Genomic DNA, 15,082 nt, shown 5'->3' on the forward strand with positions numbered 1-15,082 from the left:
GCTACGGGACCTGAACCTGTTCAGCCTCCACAAGAGAAGGCTGAGGGGGGATCTAGTGGCCTGTTACAAACTAGTCAGAGGGGACCAGCAGGCATTGGGGAAGTCCCTGTTCCCCCGAGCACTACCAGGAGTGACCAGGAATAACGGTCACACGCTGGCAGAGGGTAGATTTAGGCCAGATATCAGGTGACGCTACTTCACGGTCAGGGCGGCTAGGATCTGGAACCAACTTCCAAGAGAAGTGGTGCTGGCTTCTACCCTGGGGGTCTTTAAGAGGAGGCTAGATGTACACCTTGCTGGGGTCGTTTGACCCTAGTACTCTTTCCTGCCATGGCAGGGGGTCGGACTCGATGATCTGCTCAGGTCCCTTCTGACCCTAGAAACTATGAAGCTATCTACCACTAATGCGAATATTCCAATAATTCAAAAGTTCCAGCCAAACAAGGGTTTTAGAACAAAAGAAAGTAAATATGTTTGCTTTTTCTTCCAGGTACTCAATGATACACTTTGAAGGTTTTGAATGCTACAAGGGACTACACATTATATTAAAAATAAAATCCATCTGTATCACCTGAAAGCATGTAGGTCTGATGGTCTAATTGCACAATCTTGTGTCCCTCACCTCATGTTATTTCTTCTTCATGATGTATCCTCTCTGTACTTTTTGTCAAATACTTCACTTAAGACAAATGTCTTTGGGCAGTGACCACATGCCAGTTCTCTGTTAAATGCCTAGCAGATTTGTAAAGTTTTTTTGGAAGTGAATCTGTGGCATTCAAAAGCTTGTCTAACTTTATTCCAACCATGCAGTTGGTTCAATAAAAGATATCAGACTAAAAAAAAAAATCCTTGTCTCTCATAATTCCTGGACTTTCATGGCTACAGCATCACTCTAACACTAGTAAACTTGTAAAACAATAAATTGATGACTTGGCTGATTCTGATTTGAGAAATGCAAAATGGAAAAAAAAAAAAAAAAAATCAATGCCATCATGAAAAATTAACTGGATTTCTCAAATCCTCAGTTAAAAATCTAACGTGTTATTAGTATCATAAACTCTTTTTTTTTTGTTTTGTTTCTAGCAGATGGGTTTTAGTTGGCAAAAGTTCCTTTAATCCCTTTAGGGCTTCTACACAGTCCAGACATTACAATATATTTTGTCTCAGATACCATTCAATAATGTTTTGAAAATATTGTTACTGTTAACTTGATTTAAAAAAAAAAAGCTTGTTTCTAAATTGCTTCAGCAAGCGTGTCTAGTTCTTGGCAAGAGTGAAGCAATGTTGTAACCAATTCCTGATTATAACCAGTGCCTGATTTTTTAAAAAAAAGGATAAAACTAGAAGATGGGTGTAAACGCAGAGCAGTGACAATGGGTTAAAAGTTACTGCAGCGTAAGTACAAGAAACACTGCCTTGCTCTTGGGCAAACAAATCTGTACTAACTACCCATGTGTAAGGACCTGGATGTAAGTCGCCTGACCTACTATGTAGACCACTGGGGGAAGGCAGGACCCAGGGGCAGAGTCCAAATCATAAGCCAAGTCAAGAGTCAGGAATCAGGAATCAAGTTACCAGATCTAAAGGCAAAATCCAGAGGCAGAGCCCAAAGCCAAGTCAAGGTTCAGGACTCAAGAGACCAAAATTATCAAAGCAAAGCAGAGTTCCCAAAAGCAAAAGTCTAGAGGTAGAACAAAGCAGGGGAGGAAACCGAAAACCAAAAAACATGGGACACAAAGAAGCCTACCACATCAGATCTTCAGGCAAAATTGTTATCTAGCCTGCAGTCTGCTGCCACAGGTGGACTTAAAATGAGAAGTCTGCTCTCCCCAGTAGCCAATCAGAAAGCCTCAACAGTGGCCACCTGATTAATTAGGTATAGCCTCTGGCAGGTTTGGCCAGCTGGGCAATTACTCCAGGCTTGGCTGCCTGTTAAGGTCCATGAGACCAGGTAAGGAAGTAATAGAGATGTAAAAATGAGAACAGTACCAGTGTAGGAATACTTTGAAGCCACATGTTTTATGGTTTAAAAGAGGGCAAAGGCAGCTGGGGTAGTGCCACAAGCATCACAACTGAATGTGCAAAAAAACCAAGAAGAGGAAGTGAAGGTAAGAATAACTGAAGACTTGGGAGGAGTGAAAGGAGTGTTATCCAACATTTCTGTATGTGGAGAACCATGGAAGAAATAGGATGCAAAGCCTACAGGATGCTGAAAGGCAAACATAGGATAGGAGGGGGAAAGAAAAAGAGAAAGGAGAGGAAATAAAAAAGCAAGCAGTGAAACCAAGACGATGAGATAGAGGTAGAAACCATCCAAGAGAAAACGGGTGCCAATTCCTCCCCTCTTTCCTCTACTCGTGTTATCTTTTCGTGCAGAAACAACAAATCAGAGGATCCCTCCAGAGCTCAGGGACATTACTGAATGAGCCTCTTACCCGTAATGTGCTTGCCAAATGCATATCATTTATACAATCTCCATAGAAATAATGTAATGCCAAGTACCAAAGGAAAAGAACCACTGTTGCTGCCATTATAGGACCATAAATATCACAGCTGCTAAGAAAGGAAAGCCTTATTACATGATTTTTCATCAAGTGAATTGCTACAATCAAAAAGTTAACATTTTCAAATATTCTAGTAAAACATTTGGCTTTTCCTTGCATCTGTTCTACCATATCCCAACACTGATAAATTTAGAGAGTAGAAGCAGCAGTGTGGTCCTGCTATACAATCTCTCATTCATTCTCTTCAACTATTTTTTTCACAGGGGAGGAGGGTAGATAGAGGGAAGGAGGACTGGAGTTTAAAGCCATCTCCTTTCTTGAAATTAGTTTAAAGAGTTTACCTTGCCTTCGTGTAATGGACAAAATACTGACTCATAGCAAAGTAATCCAAAAATAATCTGCAAAATCTTCCTTATAGAAAAAGGATCCAAGATTGAAAATGGAAGATATATAACTTGACCCATCTCCCACTCACTACACTGCATATCCTAGTAGACTAACTGCTATTGCCAAAGGTGCAAATACTGCTTGTTATGCCACTGTGTTGTAATAAGGATGGCAAATGTATTGCCAAAAGAGACTTACATTGTCAAAGTCTCCATCAGTCTGACTCACCCAGATGTGGTCATACAATAAATCAAACCAAAGACTGATTGAGGTACTGGTGGTTTAATTAAATCCAGAAAATAATCACTTGCAATGAAGTCTTGTATTGGCCCACTCCTCCCCTCTAACAATAGCTCAGAATGAAACCTCCTTTCAAGAATGCATGTTCTAAGACACTTAACAGCAAGACTCTCAATAAAGGTTGCATGTGTACTTACAGGTTGAGCAGACTAAGAGAATCCTCACCACTAGTTCACATAACAGCTTCCATTTATGCTGCACTTTTGAGGTGATGGCTGGAATGATGATCTCTGCTGGAACGTAGTACTGAATTGAATACGTCACAAAAATCCCGAAGGAGTACAGAATTTTTACTGATTGATACAACCTGTTAAAAACATTTTTACAGGATGTGTTAGTTGCAAAGATTTTTTTTCAGCAAAAAGGATTGTCTCACAAAATAAAATATTGCAGATTGTTATGATATACAATGTTATGCACATGGTTGGTTGTACATTTTATCCTTCTTTGCCCATCCCTTGCCCAGTGTTCACCTTCCTAGATTCAGAACTCCAGGGAGAGGGATGGTGGCCTCACCTAGCCAAGTGCTTAAGCATAAGCAATCACCAATTTCAACATTGGTATTTCACTGGCTTAGAAGGTATGGCAGGTGGCACCTTGGAGACAAACTCGTTCAGAGAGGCTTTCTTAGACAACAGTGTTCATCAGATGCAATGAAACTGAAGAATTCAGCATCTGACAAAGTAAGCTGACACATATGAAAGGACATGGCTCTGAACCAATTAGTCCATAAACTGCTGCCCTACCTTCTGCCTGGCTTCAGTCTAACACAGTGAACATCCTAACTACTTGGATTCATAGACATCATAGAAAAATAGGGTTGGAAGGGACATCAGGAGGTCATCTAGTCTAACCCCCTGCTCAGAGCAGGACCATCCCAACTAAATCATCCCAGCTAAGGCTTTGTCTAGCCAGGTCTTAAAAACCTCCAAGGATGAAGATTCAACAACTTATCTGGGTAACCTGTTCCAGTGTTTTACTACGCTCCCCATGAGAAAATTCTTTCAGATAGCTAACCTAAATTTCCCCTGCTGCAACTTGAGACTGGTGCTCCTTCTTCTGTCATCTTCCACCACTAAGACCAGTCTGACTCCATCCAATTTCAAACCTCACTTCAGGTAGCTGAAAACTGCTACAAAATCCCCTCTCAGTCTTCTCTTCTCTAGACTAAATCAGACATTCCCTCAGCCTCTCCTCATATGTCATGTTTCCCAGCCCCTTCAACATTTTCATTGCCCTCCACTGGACTCTCTCCAATTTGTCCACATCCTTTCTGTAGTGGGGGCCCAAAACTGAACACAGCACTCCAGATGTGGCCTCACCAGTGCTGAATAAGGGGGAATAAATACTTTCCTTGCCCTCCTGGCAACAGTGCTACCAATGCAGCCCAGTATGCTGTTAGCCTTTTTGGCAACTAGGGCACACTATTGGCTCATATTCAGTTTATAGTCCACTGTAACCCCCAGGTCCTTTTCTGCAGAGCTGCTGCCCAGCCAGTCAGCCCCCGGCCTGTACTGGTGCATGGAATTGTGCCATCCTAAGTGCAGGACTTTGCACTTGTCTTTGTTGAATCTTATGAGGCCCAATCCTCCAACTTGTCAAGGTCATTGTGAATACTAGCCCTACCCTCCAGCAGATCTACTATTCTCCCCAGCTTGGTGTCATCTGCAGACTTGCTGAGGGTGCACTTCTATGCCATGTTCCAGGTCTTTGATGAAGATATTGAACAAAACCAGCCCCGGGGCCAATCCCTGGGGCAGTCTACCAGCTGCCAACAGGACATCAAGCTATTAATTACTACCCTCTGAACCCAATGCCTTAGCCAGTTTTCTATTCACCTTACAATACATTCATCCAGCCCGTACTTCCTTAGCTTGCCTGTGAGAATGCTGTGGGATATCAAAAGCCTTGCTAAAATCAAAGTATGCCACATTCACAGGTTTCCCTGCATTCACAGAGCCAGTCATCTCATCATAGAAGGCAATCAGGTTCATCAGGCATGACTTGCCTTTGATGAATCCATGTTGACTGTTCCTAATCACCTTCTCCAAATGCTTCAAGTGGATTCCTTGAGGATTTGCTCCATGATTTTTCCAGGGACTGAGGTGAGGCTGACTAGTCTGTAGTTCCCTGAATCCTCCTTTTTCCCTTTCTTAAATTTGGTTACTATGTTTGCCCTTTTCCAATCATTTGGGATCTCTCCTGATAGCCATGAATTTTCAAAGATGATGGCCAGTGGCTCTGCAATCACATCAGCCAAGTCCCTCAGCACCCTTTGGTGCATCCCATCCGGCCCCATGGACTTGTATACCTCCAGGTTTTCTGAAGAGTCCCTAACCTGTTCATTCATGACTGCTGACTGCTCACCACCTCCTTCCAAAACTGCGCCAGGTGCAGTAGTCTAGAAGCTGATCTTGCCTGTGAAAAATGAGGTGAAAAAGGCATTGAGTACTTCAGCATTTTCTGCATCCTCTTTCACTAAGTTGCCTCCCCCGTTCAGTAAGGGCCCCACACTTTCTGTGACCCTCCTCTTATGACTGACCCTTCCTGTTTCCCTTCACATCCCTTGCCAGCTGTAACTCCAGTTGTGCTTTGGCCTTCCTGACTTCATTCCTGCATGCCCAAGCAATATTCTTATACTCCTCCCTTGTTGTTTGTCCAAGTTTCCACTTCTTAATAAGCTTCCTTTTTGTGATTTAATTTACTCAAGAGTTCTCTGCTAAGCCAAGCTGGTCCTCTGTCATACTTGCTAGTCTTCCTGTACATCAGGATGGTTTGTTCCTGCACTCTCAGTAAGGCTTTTTTAAAATATAGCCAGTGATCCTGGACTCCTCTCCCCCTCAGACTGGCTTCCCAGGGTACCCTGCCCATGAGTTCCCTGAGTAAGTCAAAGTCTGCTTTTTGGAAGTCCAGGGTCCTTACCCTGCTGTTCTCCATCCTTCCATTCCTCAGGATCCTGAAGTCAATCATTTCATGGTTACTGCTGCCTAAGTTGCCATCCACTACTCCATTCCCCAACAACTTTTCCCCGTTTATGAGCAGATCAAGAAAAGCATGGCCCCTAGATGGCCACTCCTGCACTTGCACCAGGAATTTGACCTCAACACTCCAAAAACTTCTTGAATTGCCTGCACAATGCTGTATTGCCCTCCCAGCAAATGTCAGGGTGATTGAAGTCCTCCATGAGAACCAGGGCCTCTGTCTGGGAAACTTCTGCTAGCTGTTTGAAGAAATCCTCATCCACCACTTCCTTCCTGGTCTGGTGGTCTATAGTAGATCCCCACCATAACATCACGCTTGTTACTCTCTCGTCTCATCCCAACCCAGAGACTTTCAACAGACCTATCTCCAGTTTCATATTAGAGCCCCAAGCAATCATCTAGCTCTTCTACATAAAGTGGAACTCCTCCTCTTCTTCCCTGCCTGTCCTTCCTGAAAGGTTTGTACCCATCCATGACAGTGCTCCAATCAGGTGAGCTCCCACCAAGTCTTTCTTATTCCCATCACATCATAGGTTCCCTGACTGTGAAAGGACTTCCAGTTCTTCCTGGTTGTTTCCCAGGCTCTGTGTCTTCATGTCCAGACACCTGAGGTGACCAATTGATAACTCTGATTTTCCAGGAAATATGAGAGCACCTCCCCTGTGACCCCCTCCACTTGCTCTTCTTCCATGTCTCCCTCTTCTCCACTAACCTCAGGGCTTTGGTCTCCATCCCACAATGAACCTAGTTTAAAGCCCTCCTCACCAGGTTAGGGAGCCTGTCTGTGAAGATGCTCTTGCCTCTCTTCATCAGGTGGATCCCATCTCTTCCCAGCAATCCTTCTTCTTGGAACATCATCCATGGTCAAAGAAGCCAAAGCCCTGCTGGCGACACCCCCTGCATAGCCAGGCATTGATCTGCAGGATGCACCTGCTCCTGCCCAGGCCCTTTCCCTTGACTGGAAGGATTGAAGAGAACACCACCTGAGCCCCTGTCCCCTTTATCCTTGCACCCAGAGCCCTGAGTCACTTTTTATCTGCTCAGGGTCTCCCCAGGCAGCATCACTGGTGCCCACATGGATGAGCAGCATGGGGCCAGAGGAGTCTCAGCGATATCTCCATGATACCTTGGATCGGGGCTCCAAGCAAGCAGCAGACTTCCAGAGACAACAGGTCAGGTCAACAGATGGATCCTTCCATCCTCTGCAGAATGGAGTCTTCAACCACCATGACCCGTCACTTCTTCTTGGTGACAGTTGTCTTAATCCTTCCCACCTTGGGGAGGCCTGGCCTATCCTCCTCCACCAGTGGAACATGCTCCTTGCCCACTGTTGTTAGGGCTCCACATCTATTTTCCAGACAAACTGCTGTGCGTGGAGATGAAGATTTCTGCTTGCTGCCAGAGGTCACAAGCTTCCAGCTTCCACTTTCCTGGGAGTCCTTGTAAGCACTTCGTACTTGTTTAAAATTAAGCATGTGTTTTTTTTACATTGGAGCTTATCACTTCATGCTTTATGCCCAACACCCAATATGTTATGGGGACTACCTAAGTATACACAAGCAGTACATAAGAATTAGGGATTCTGGTTTTCTCTTTAAAAAAAATGCCTGATAATAATTCTCTGTAGTTTTTGGCTCTGCATAAGAGTCACAAAACTAAAGCACTAGTGAAGTTGTTAAACCTTCTGCATTAGTAACTTCTGAACTAGTAACCTATTGCAGTAACAGTTACTAAAACTGCTTACATTTCTGGGTAATTCTAGGCAGCAAATAAATAAATAAAAATCAATGGAATTTTAGTAACATTAAGTGACTAGCTTTTTCTGAAGAATGTTTTCACATTATTTTACTTAGATTTGTAGAAGTTCACTGAGTGTATGTAGAGCCATAAAACCTGAATCTGTGATTGGTGAATGTGACCCAATTTCCATGAAACAGCCAGACTTTAAGACCCCAGTTCCCAGTATTACATCTCAAAGTGAAGATCTGCAGTTGTAAAGAATATTTTAATTCCTACAATTATATTCTTCTCTTTCTCCCCTGCAATATACTTTACAACAAAGCACACAGAAGTTTGGCAAGGTTGCGGGAAAAGGAAGTTCAGCCCTAGAGCTAACCCTTACTCTTTTGAAAAGTCTCAGTTTTACTCACAGATAATAGAAAGACCTTCAAAGAACTATTACTACCATGATTTTTTACAGTGCCAAACAGTCTCACTGAGCAACCTCAAACATTCAATGAAAACAAAAGCAAAAAGGTAGCAGCACCATCAGGACAAATGGCTTTAATGAAGTTGATTTTAACAGGTGGGCCTAAGGTTTCAGAGCACTGATTTTACATAACTAATTTGAAAGGGAAAAAACACTTCAGAGGAGCCTGGTTTTCAGATGTCATTAAATTCATCCTCTGAAAAAAATCAGGACCCTATTATGCATCAAGCTGAGTATCCAAAAACTAAAGTACCCCCAAAAATATCACTAGTCACTTCTGAAAATAGAGGCAATGTCTCCAGGAAGTCTAGTTATTTCAAACCCCATTCTAGACTAATGATGCATTCGCTCTTTTGTTAGTTGTGTGAGATGTGTTCTAATTATTCAGTGCTCTGCTTTGTTATCCTACTAGGAAGTATCATAACACACAAAGGGAGCTTTATAAATTAATAATTAGCATGATTCATTATAGTGATGGAGGGGAAGAGGTAGCAAGGTCTATGTGATTAGTAGGTCTGATTTACTGCATCAGGAATCAGTAGGAGTACATTAGTATAAAGAGGTAGAAAGATTCCCAGTAAAGAAAAAGATAGACTTATCTCTATGCTGCAATCACAATTTCTTACAAAACTCTATGGAATATCTGTACTGCTCAGCTACAGACAAACAAGCAAGCAAACACAAAATCTAACAACATCTTATCAAATAATAAGTACAACAACATCAAGAGTTTAACAAAATGTTGTTACAAAAGTAACAAGTTACACAGGACAAATTATCAAGAGAATGTAGATTCAAAATCAGGTTAAACACATTCTATGCACTGAATCCAGTTAAAAAATCCTAAAGTACCTTCTAAGTTAATCTAAATTGATGACATGCCCCACATGAAAAAATTCTTCTTTAGTTTGGGGAGAGAATAGCTTGAAGAATTCTTAATTCCAAAACCTAAAATGTGTGTTGTCTGGCTGGAAAATGGCCATGAACAAGGTTTGTGCTCTCCCCATCTCCTCCTCCAGGAGCAGGAAGCCTCAAATATAACAGTGAATTATCATGTCCTGCTGGAAAATCATGTAGAAAGCCTGATTTAGTGTGATCTTGGATACAGAGGCACAATTAAGCATCTAGATCTTGGAAGCTGAGGTCACTGGGACTGAAAAACCAGTGGCTTAGGGGAAAAAAACATATCAGTCCCTTACCAGATCACTACCTGCTTCAGGTGGGAAGTCAGGAAGTCACTTACAGCTCCCTGGTTATCACCATCAGCTCCGCTGTATCTTAGAACTGCTGACATCATTTCTGAATAAAACCTATTTGCAAGCATAAGAGCAAAAGACTGTGCAGTCAGAGTTATGGGCTGGTGGGGTGGGAGAGGGTTTCAAATATATTTAAGACTGTTAGGAACCCAGCTTTCATTCATGTCCCCATGTGTATTTGGGCATTTTAGTCCCTTAAAGTGCTTTTGGAAAAAAAAAAAAAAGTCTTGTCCTGGGTTTAAACTTATAATATCAGTATTCATTCTGATCAAATTTTAGATGATCAAGATATGATTTTGAGCCAAATAATAGTGCCTTGATTGTGTATTCATTTTATTTAATTAATGTAGTCATATTTATCACTATAGTTGATTTAAAAAGAGGGTGGGACAGGGCACCTGAAAGGGTTAAATTAACTCAGGCTTTCCACCTTCCTGCGGGCACTAGGTAGGCATATGAAAGTTTCCTGAGTGGGAATCTCTGAGAAGTTCTAGAATTTGGAACATTCATTGAATGTGCACTCCTAACAAATGGCTTGACTTTTTAATAAAAGCAACAGCAACTTTTATTTCAGTATTTTATGACCTCAGGATTTTATGGCGGATATTTAATTCACTTAAGGCATTACAGCTTCTGAAACATTTTCTCAAGCTTTAGGCTAAAACCGACACACTTTACAGGTTGTTAATCTTCCAAATAGACGAAGTCTTTCCAGTTGTTTGTGTTTGCTCAGTAGCTAGTTTTCAGTTTTTACTACTCTAGTCATTCCATAATGTTGATAGCTGAATATTAAATAGATTTTAGGTTTTCTGACTACCAAAGGAATGACTAATATTCTTGAAGCCTCTATAATATTCCTCCTTCATCCTCCTATAAATTATTTAGGCTTTACTTTACATGAGGAAATGTACAAAATTTACTAAATCAGTTTGAAATCACTTCAGTTAAAACCAGAAATGATATCCACACAAGGGGGTGGTTGCATGACACACTGTACCAGTTTAGATAAAATTATTACTATTAGATCAATTAAATTATTAAGGTATAATTTCTCATGAAAATGAGTTCATAAAGAAAGAAATTTACATTAAGCAAAGGTGACTGCAGAGGTTCTACATTTTGGGGGACAGGGACTGCACCTGCCTAAGTGTTGGAACAGTACCTAGCACAATGGAACCCAAGGCCAACTGAGGACTCCACGCACTAATGCTCTGTATTTGATAGCTAACAACAGTAATGAAAACTGTAATAGTATGGAAGAAAACCTGAATAAAATACCATTTGACTTTAAAAAGTCCATACACAAAAGGCTTCATTATAAACCACTCAGCACAACACAAAATATTTTTGGATTATGTGCTCTTCAGGGCAAAAATCTGTGTCCTCCTTGTGTTTAGTAAGCAAATGGTAATTGCTAACCCTATATAATGTATTATAATTACTATGTTCTACAAAGAATGAATTCTAAGAAGTCATTTTAGTAATGTTGCCTCTTCTTACCCGAACACTTAGCCAAGAGCAAGCATCCCCAGGTTATTTTAGTTAAGAGGCAAGTTCAGTGATGAAGTCAGGTATCTTTGATGTAGTCTATTTATTCTCAGGAATGTACAAAGCCCTGGCTTCTTGAACTTATGAGGGATTCTACAACCACAGAATTTATCTGCTCACAGTTCAAGTACCTTTCCACTATACACTATCATTCCGCAATCCCATTTCTTCCAGGGTCACACATTAGTGCTGTTCAATGGCATCAGGCTTTCCTATCAGTAGGATTGTATTTACTGCCCCCTTCTCTCTTACATACAAACACCCCTTCCAAAACACAAAATCCTGCCATAACCCCTCTGTACAGATCATCCACATTCCCAAGAAGCCTTGCACACATATATGTTTTGGGCAGAAGACATGCTCAGTTCTTACAGTGACCTTAACTGAAGAGTGGAAGTCAAACCTATCAGTCTCTACGCAGACTACTTTATTAAATGTTTATCTGCAGTCATATTTCAAGGCCACAGAGATATAAAAATACTTTAGTTCCTGATCCACAGGTCTTAAAATCTGTAAGATAAGTCTTATCAGGTGGCTGAGACAAAGAAGTTATTTTCCAGGCAGTGGTGAAGATCACAGCTCTCCACTGGGCCACCCATAACCAGACTGCAATTTCTAGGCTGGAAGAGGGAAGTTCTGAGGAAGAGCTTGACGGAAGAGAAGAGAGCGAACTAACTTTTCCTAAGAGTTTTCTTCTTTTCATAAAGGACATCATGAAAGAAAATATGAAAAATGTTTGTTGGAAAAAACGGGTGATCAGGACTAATATCAGTAGTGGAGGAAGGAAAGGAGCCGACTTTGCACCAGGACAAAAGGAAAGGTGCAGGTTGGATCTATGAAAATTATGGATGACTTTGAATTGAAGAATGAGAAGTACTTTTAATTTGCAATATCAGAACTTAACAGCATACGAGTTTACAGAATTGGCTTCATCTACATTTTGATACTTTATAAAGTACCAAATAAAGTTATATTTTCTGAAGGCACCAGATGATTAGAATATGAAAAAGGTAACAATTTATTAAGACTGATAAATATATCAAACAATTATTCTAGGTTAATCAGTAACAGATTTAAAGCAGAAGTTTATTTCAAAGATTAGAAATTGAAAGTCCTGGTGTTCTAAAGCAAAGAATCAGAATTAAAAAGGCTAATAAGAGATGTACCTCCAGGAGTGTAGCAGATTTTCCTATGCACTCAGGAAGCATTAATCAATGGCCATGACACAAATGCCTTATCATCAACTTATCATAAGGAACACAATTAAATTGCTGCAGTGTGTACATGTACAATTTAAATTATTACTAGAATTTACCTATCTGATAGTAACCTACCTAAAAAAGAATTACATTTTTAAAAGAGAAGTGATGCTCTGATATGGTTTAGTAAGCAAGTGAAATAGCACTGTGAATTAAGATAAAAAACAAATCCATTTAAACTGTTATTCCCATTTCTCTGATAATTAATACCCAAATAAGTATTTAGTGTTTTTAGGAAAAGTATATAAAAGGCTAAATCACTATTTTTAATCTTACAGTATATTTCTTTCTCAAATGTCAGATTATATCACTTACAAGGACAGAATTTAGGCAGAGAAAGATTTTGAACCCCAAGTTGGAGACAAATAATAAATTTTAACAGAGCTAGAACATACTGCTCATTACGTGGTGTGATATGACTCACTGGATTCAAATACATCTTTGTGAATTTAATATGTTAACACTTGCTAATATCTGTACTGGTGATGGTAATCCTGTAATCTTGACGTACAATTTATTTGTGTATTTCATAAAGGAAAAATATTTATTCTAAGATTACAATGTCTTTCCTAGCAATTATAATAATACCTCAATAATTACTACTACTACACTGTGGGGGGGAGTAGATGTGATAAACTTGATTTTAATGAGGCTTTTGACACTGTCTTTTATGACAGTCTCACTAACAAGCTAAAGAAATACAAACTAAATGAAAGTATTGTAAGGCGGGTACAAAACTTGTTGAATCATCACATTTAGTATGCAGTTATCACCAGGGATCCTGGTTTTCTCCGATAAAAATAAAAGGTTCCCAACTTTCGGATTAAAAAAACTAACACAAAATCCACATTTTTCCATGATCAAAATGAAACTACTAATATATAGATATATATATGGCGGTGTTTCATTTTGATCACACAAAAATGTGGATTTGAGGTATTTTTTAATCCAAAAATTGGGGATTTTTTTTTTTTTTTTTTTTAAATCAGAGAACGCCAGGATCACTGGTCATCACCAGCTCAATATCTAGGTGGGAACAGATATCAACTGGAGCTCCCAGGGATCTGTCCTGGGTCTGGTATTGTTTAACATCTTCTTTAATAATTTGACAATAGGATCAAGTGCTCACTTAGCAAATTGGTGGACAACACAAAGTTGAGTAGAGTTTCATATACTTCATAAGGCAGAGCTAGGATTCAGAATGACCTGAATAAACTGGAGAAATGGTCTGCAATCTATCCAATGAGATTCAGCAAGGACATGTGCAGAGTCCTGCTCTTGGAACAGAATACTTACATGCACAAATATAGACTGGGAATGACAAGCCAGGCTGCACTACTGCAGAGAAAGACCTGTGGGTTACAGTAGACCATGAGCTGAATATGAACCAACAGTTTGTTCTCATTGCAAAAACAGCCAACAGTATACTGAATTATACAAACAGGTTTTTAAGACCCAGCTAGTAGGGCTGTGCAAAGTGGGCCCCATTCGATTCGGATTTGGATTTGGCCCGAATCAGGCACAGTGATTCAATCTGTTGATTTGGATCACTGTCCCCGATTCAATTCGGCCGAATCCAAATCTGAAGATTCAATGCTGATTCAGTGAATCAGCAGTTCGGACACAGGCACAGCCTTAGAAGTTTTTTTCTACATACCTTAAGATAGCAGCACAGCTCATGATTGCTGCGGTCCTGGGGCACACAGGGCGTCCCACAGGAGTGCAGGGGACTCTCCAGCATACTCAGCATCAAACCCAGAAGTGGACCAGAAGTACTTCCAGCCCACTTTGGGTCTGCCAGGGAGCACACTGCCCCCACCCCTTGTGCACTCCCGGCTCAGCAGTCGACTGCAGGGGGATCCTAGGTGTCCCCCCAGACCCAGAAGGCAGCAGTCACTGAGCTGGGTGGCTGCGGGACGGTGGGGGACCCTGACTGTGTGCTCCCTGCTGGACCAGGAATTGACCAGAAGTGCTTCTGGTCCACTTCTGAGTCTGCTGCCAAGCATGCTGGGGAGCACCCTGTGCTTCTGTGGTACACTGCATCTGCCCCAGCACTGCAGTGTTTGGAGCCCCTGCTACCTACAGGTATATGAAAAAAAAATGTAAAGCTCTACCTACGTCCGAATCACTGAATCTGTCCAAATCAATTCAGAGAGATTAAAGGGTCCTCTGATTTGATTTGGATTCAGAGATTTGATTCAGATTCAGCCACCGAATCGGGCTGAATCTCTGCTGAATCAAATCAGGGACCAAAGCTTCGCACAGCCCTGCCAGCTAGACAAAGCATTGGCTGGGATGATATAGTTCAGGATGGTCCTGCTTTGAGCTAGATAACTAAATGACCTCCTGAGGGCCCTTGCAGCCCTAACCTTCTATGACTCTCTGAATTCCACTTGCAAACCAAGAAAAGGGGTTCTTCTGCTCTATTCAGCACTGAATAGGCCTCACCTGGAGTAACGTCCAATTTTGGGCCCAACACTTCAAGAAGGATGTGGATATTTTGGAAAGAGTCCGGCGCAGAGAAACAAAAATTATTAGGAGCCTGGGAAGCAAAAAACTTGAGGAAAGTCTGAAAAAAACCAAGGGTTATATAGTCTGGAGAAGGAAAAACTGAGGTGGATTTGATAACAGAAAAAAG

General features: G+C 41.1%; 1 protein-coding gene across 1 annotated transcript in view; it reads right to left on the reverse strand.

Moving 5' to 3' along the window:
• The window catches only part of SLC36A4 (solute carrier family 36 member 4), a 326,381-nt gene that overhangs the window by 186,231 nt on the left and 125,068 nt on the right, over positions 1-15,082 (reverse strand). Inside the window, exon 9 of the mRNA XM_019525419.1 lies at positions 3,329-3,498. Within this exon, the coding sequence (XP_019380964.1) occupies positions 3,329-3,498 (170 nt within the window). The remainder of the gene's footprint in view (positions 1-3,328; positions 3,499-15,082) is intronic.

Source organism: Gavialis gangeticus, unplaced genomic scaffold, assembly GCF_001723915.1.
Source record: "Gavialis gangeticus isolate Ggan-Ray unplaced genomic scaffold, GavGan_comp1, whole genome shotgun sequence".
In the NCBI taxonomy this organism is placed as follows: domain Eukaryota; kingdom Metazoa; phylum Chordata; order Crocodylia; family Gavialidae; genus Gavialis; species Gavialis gangeticus.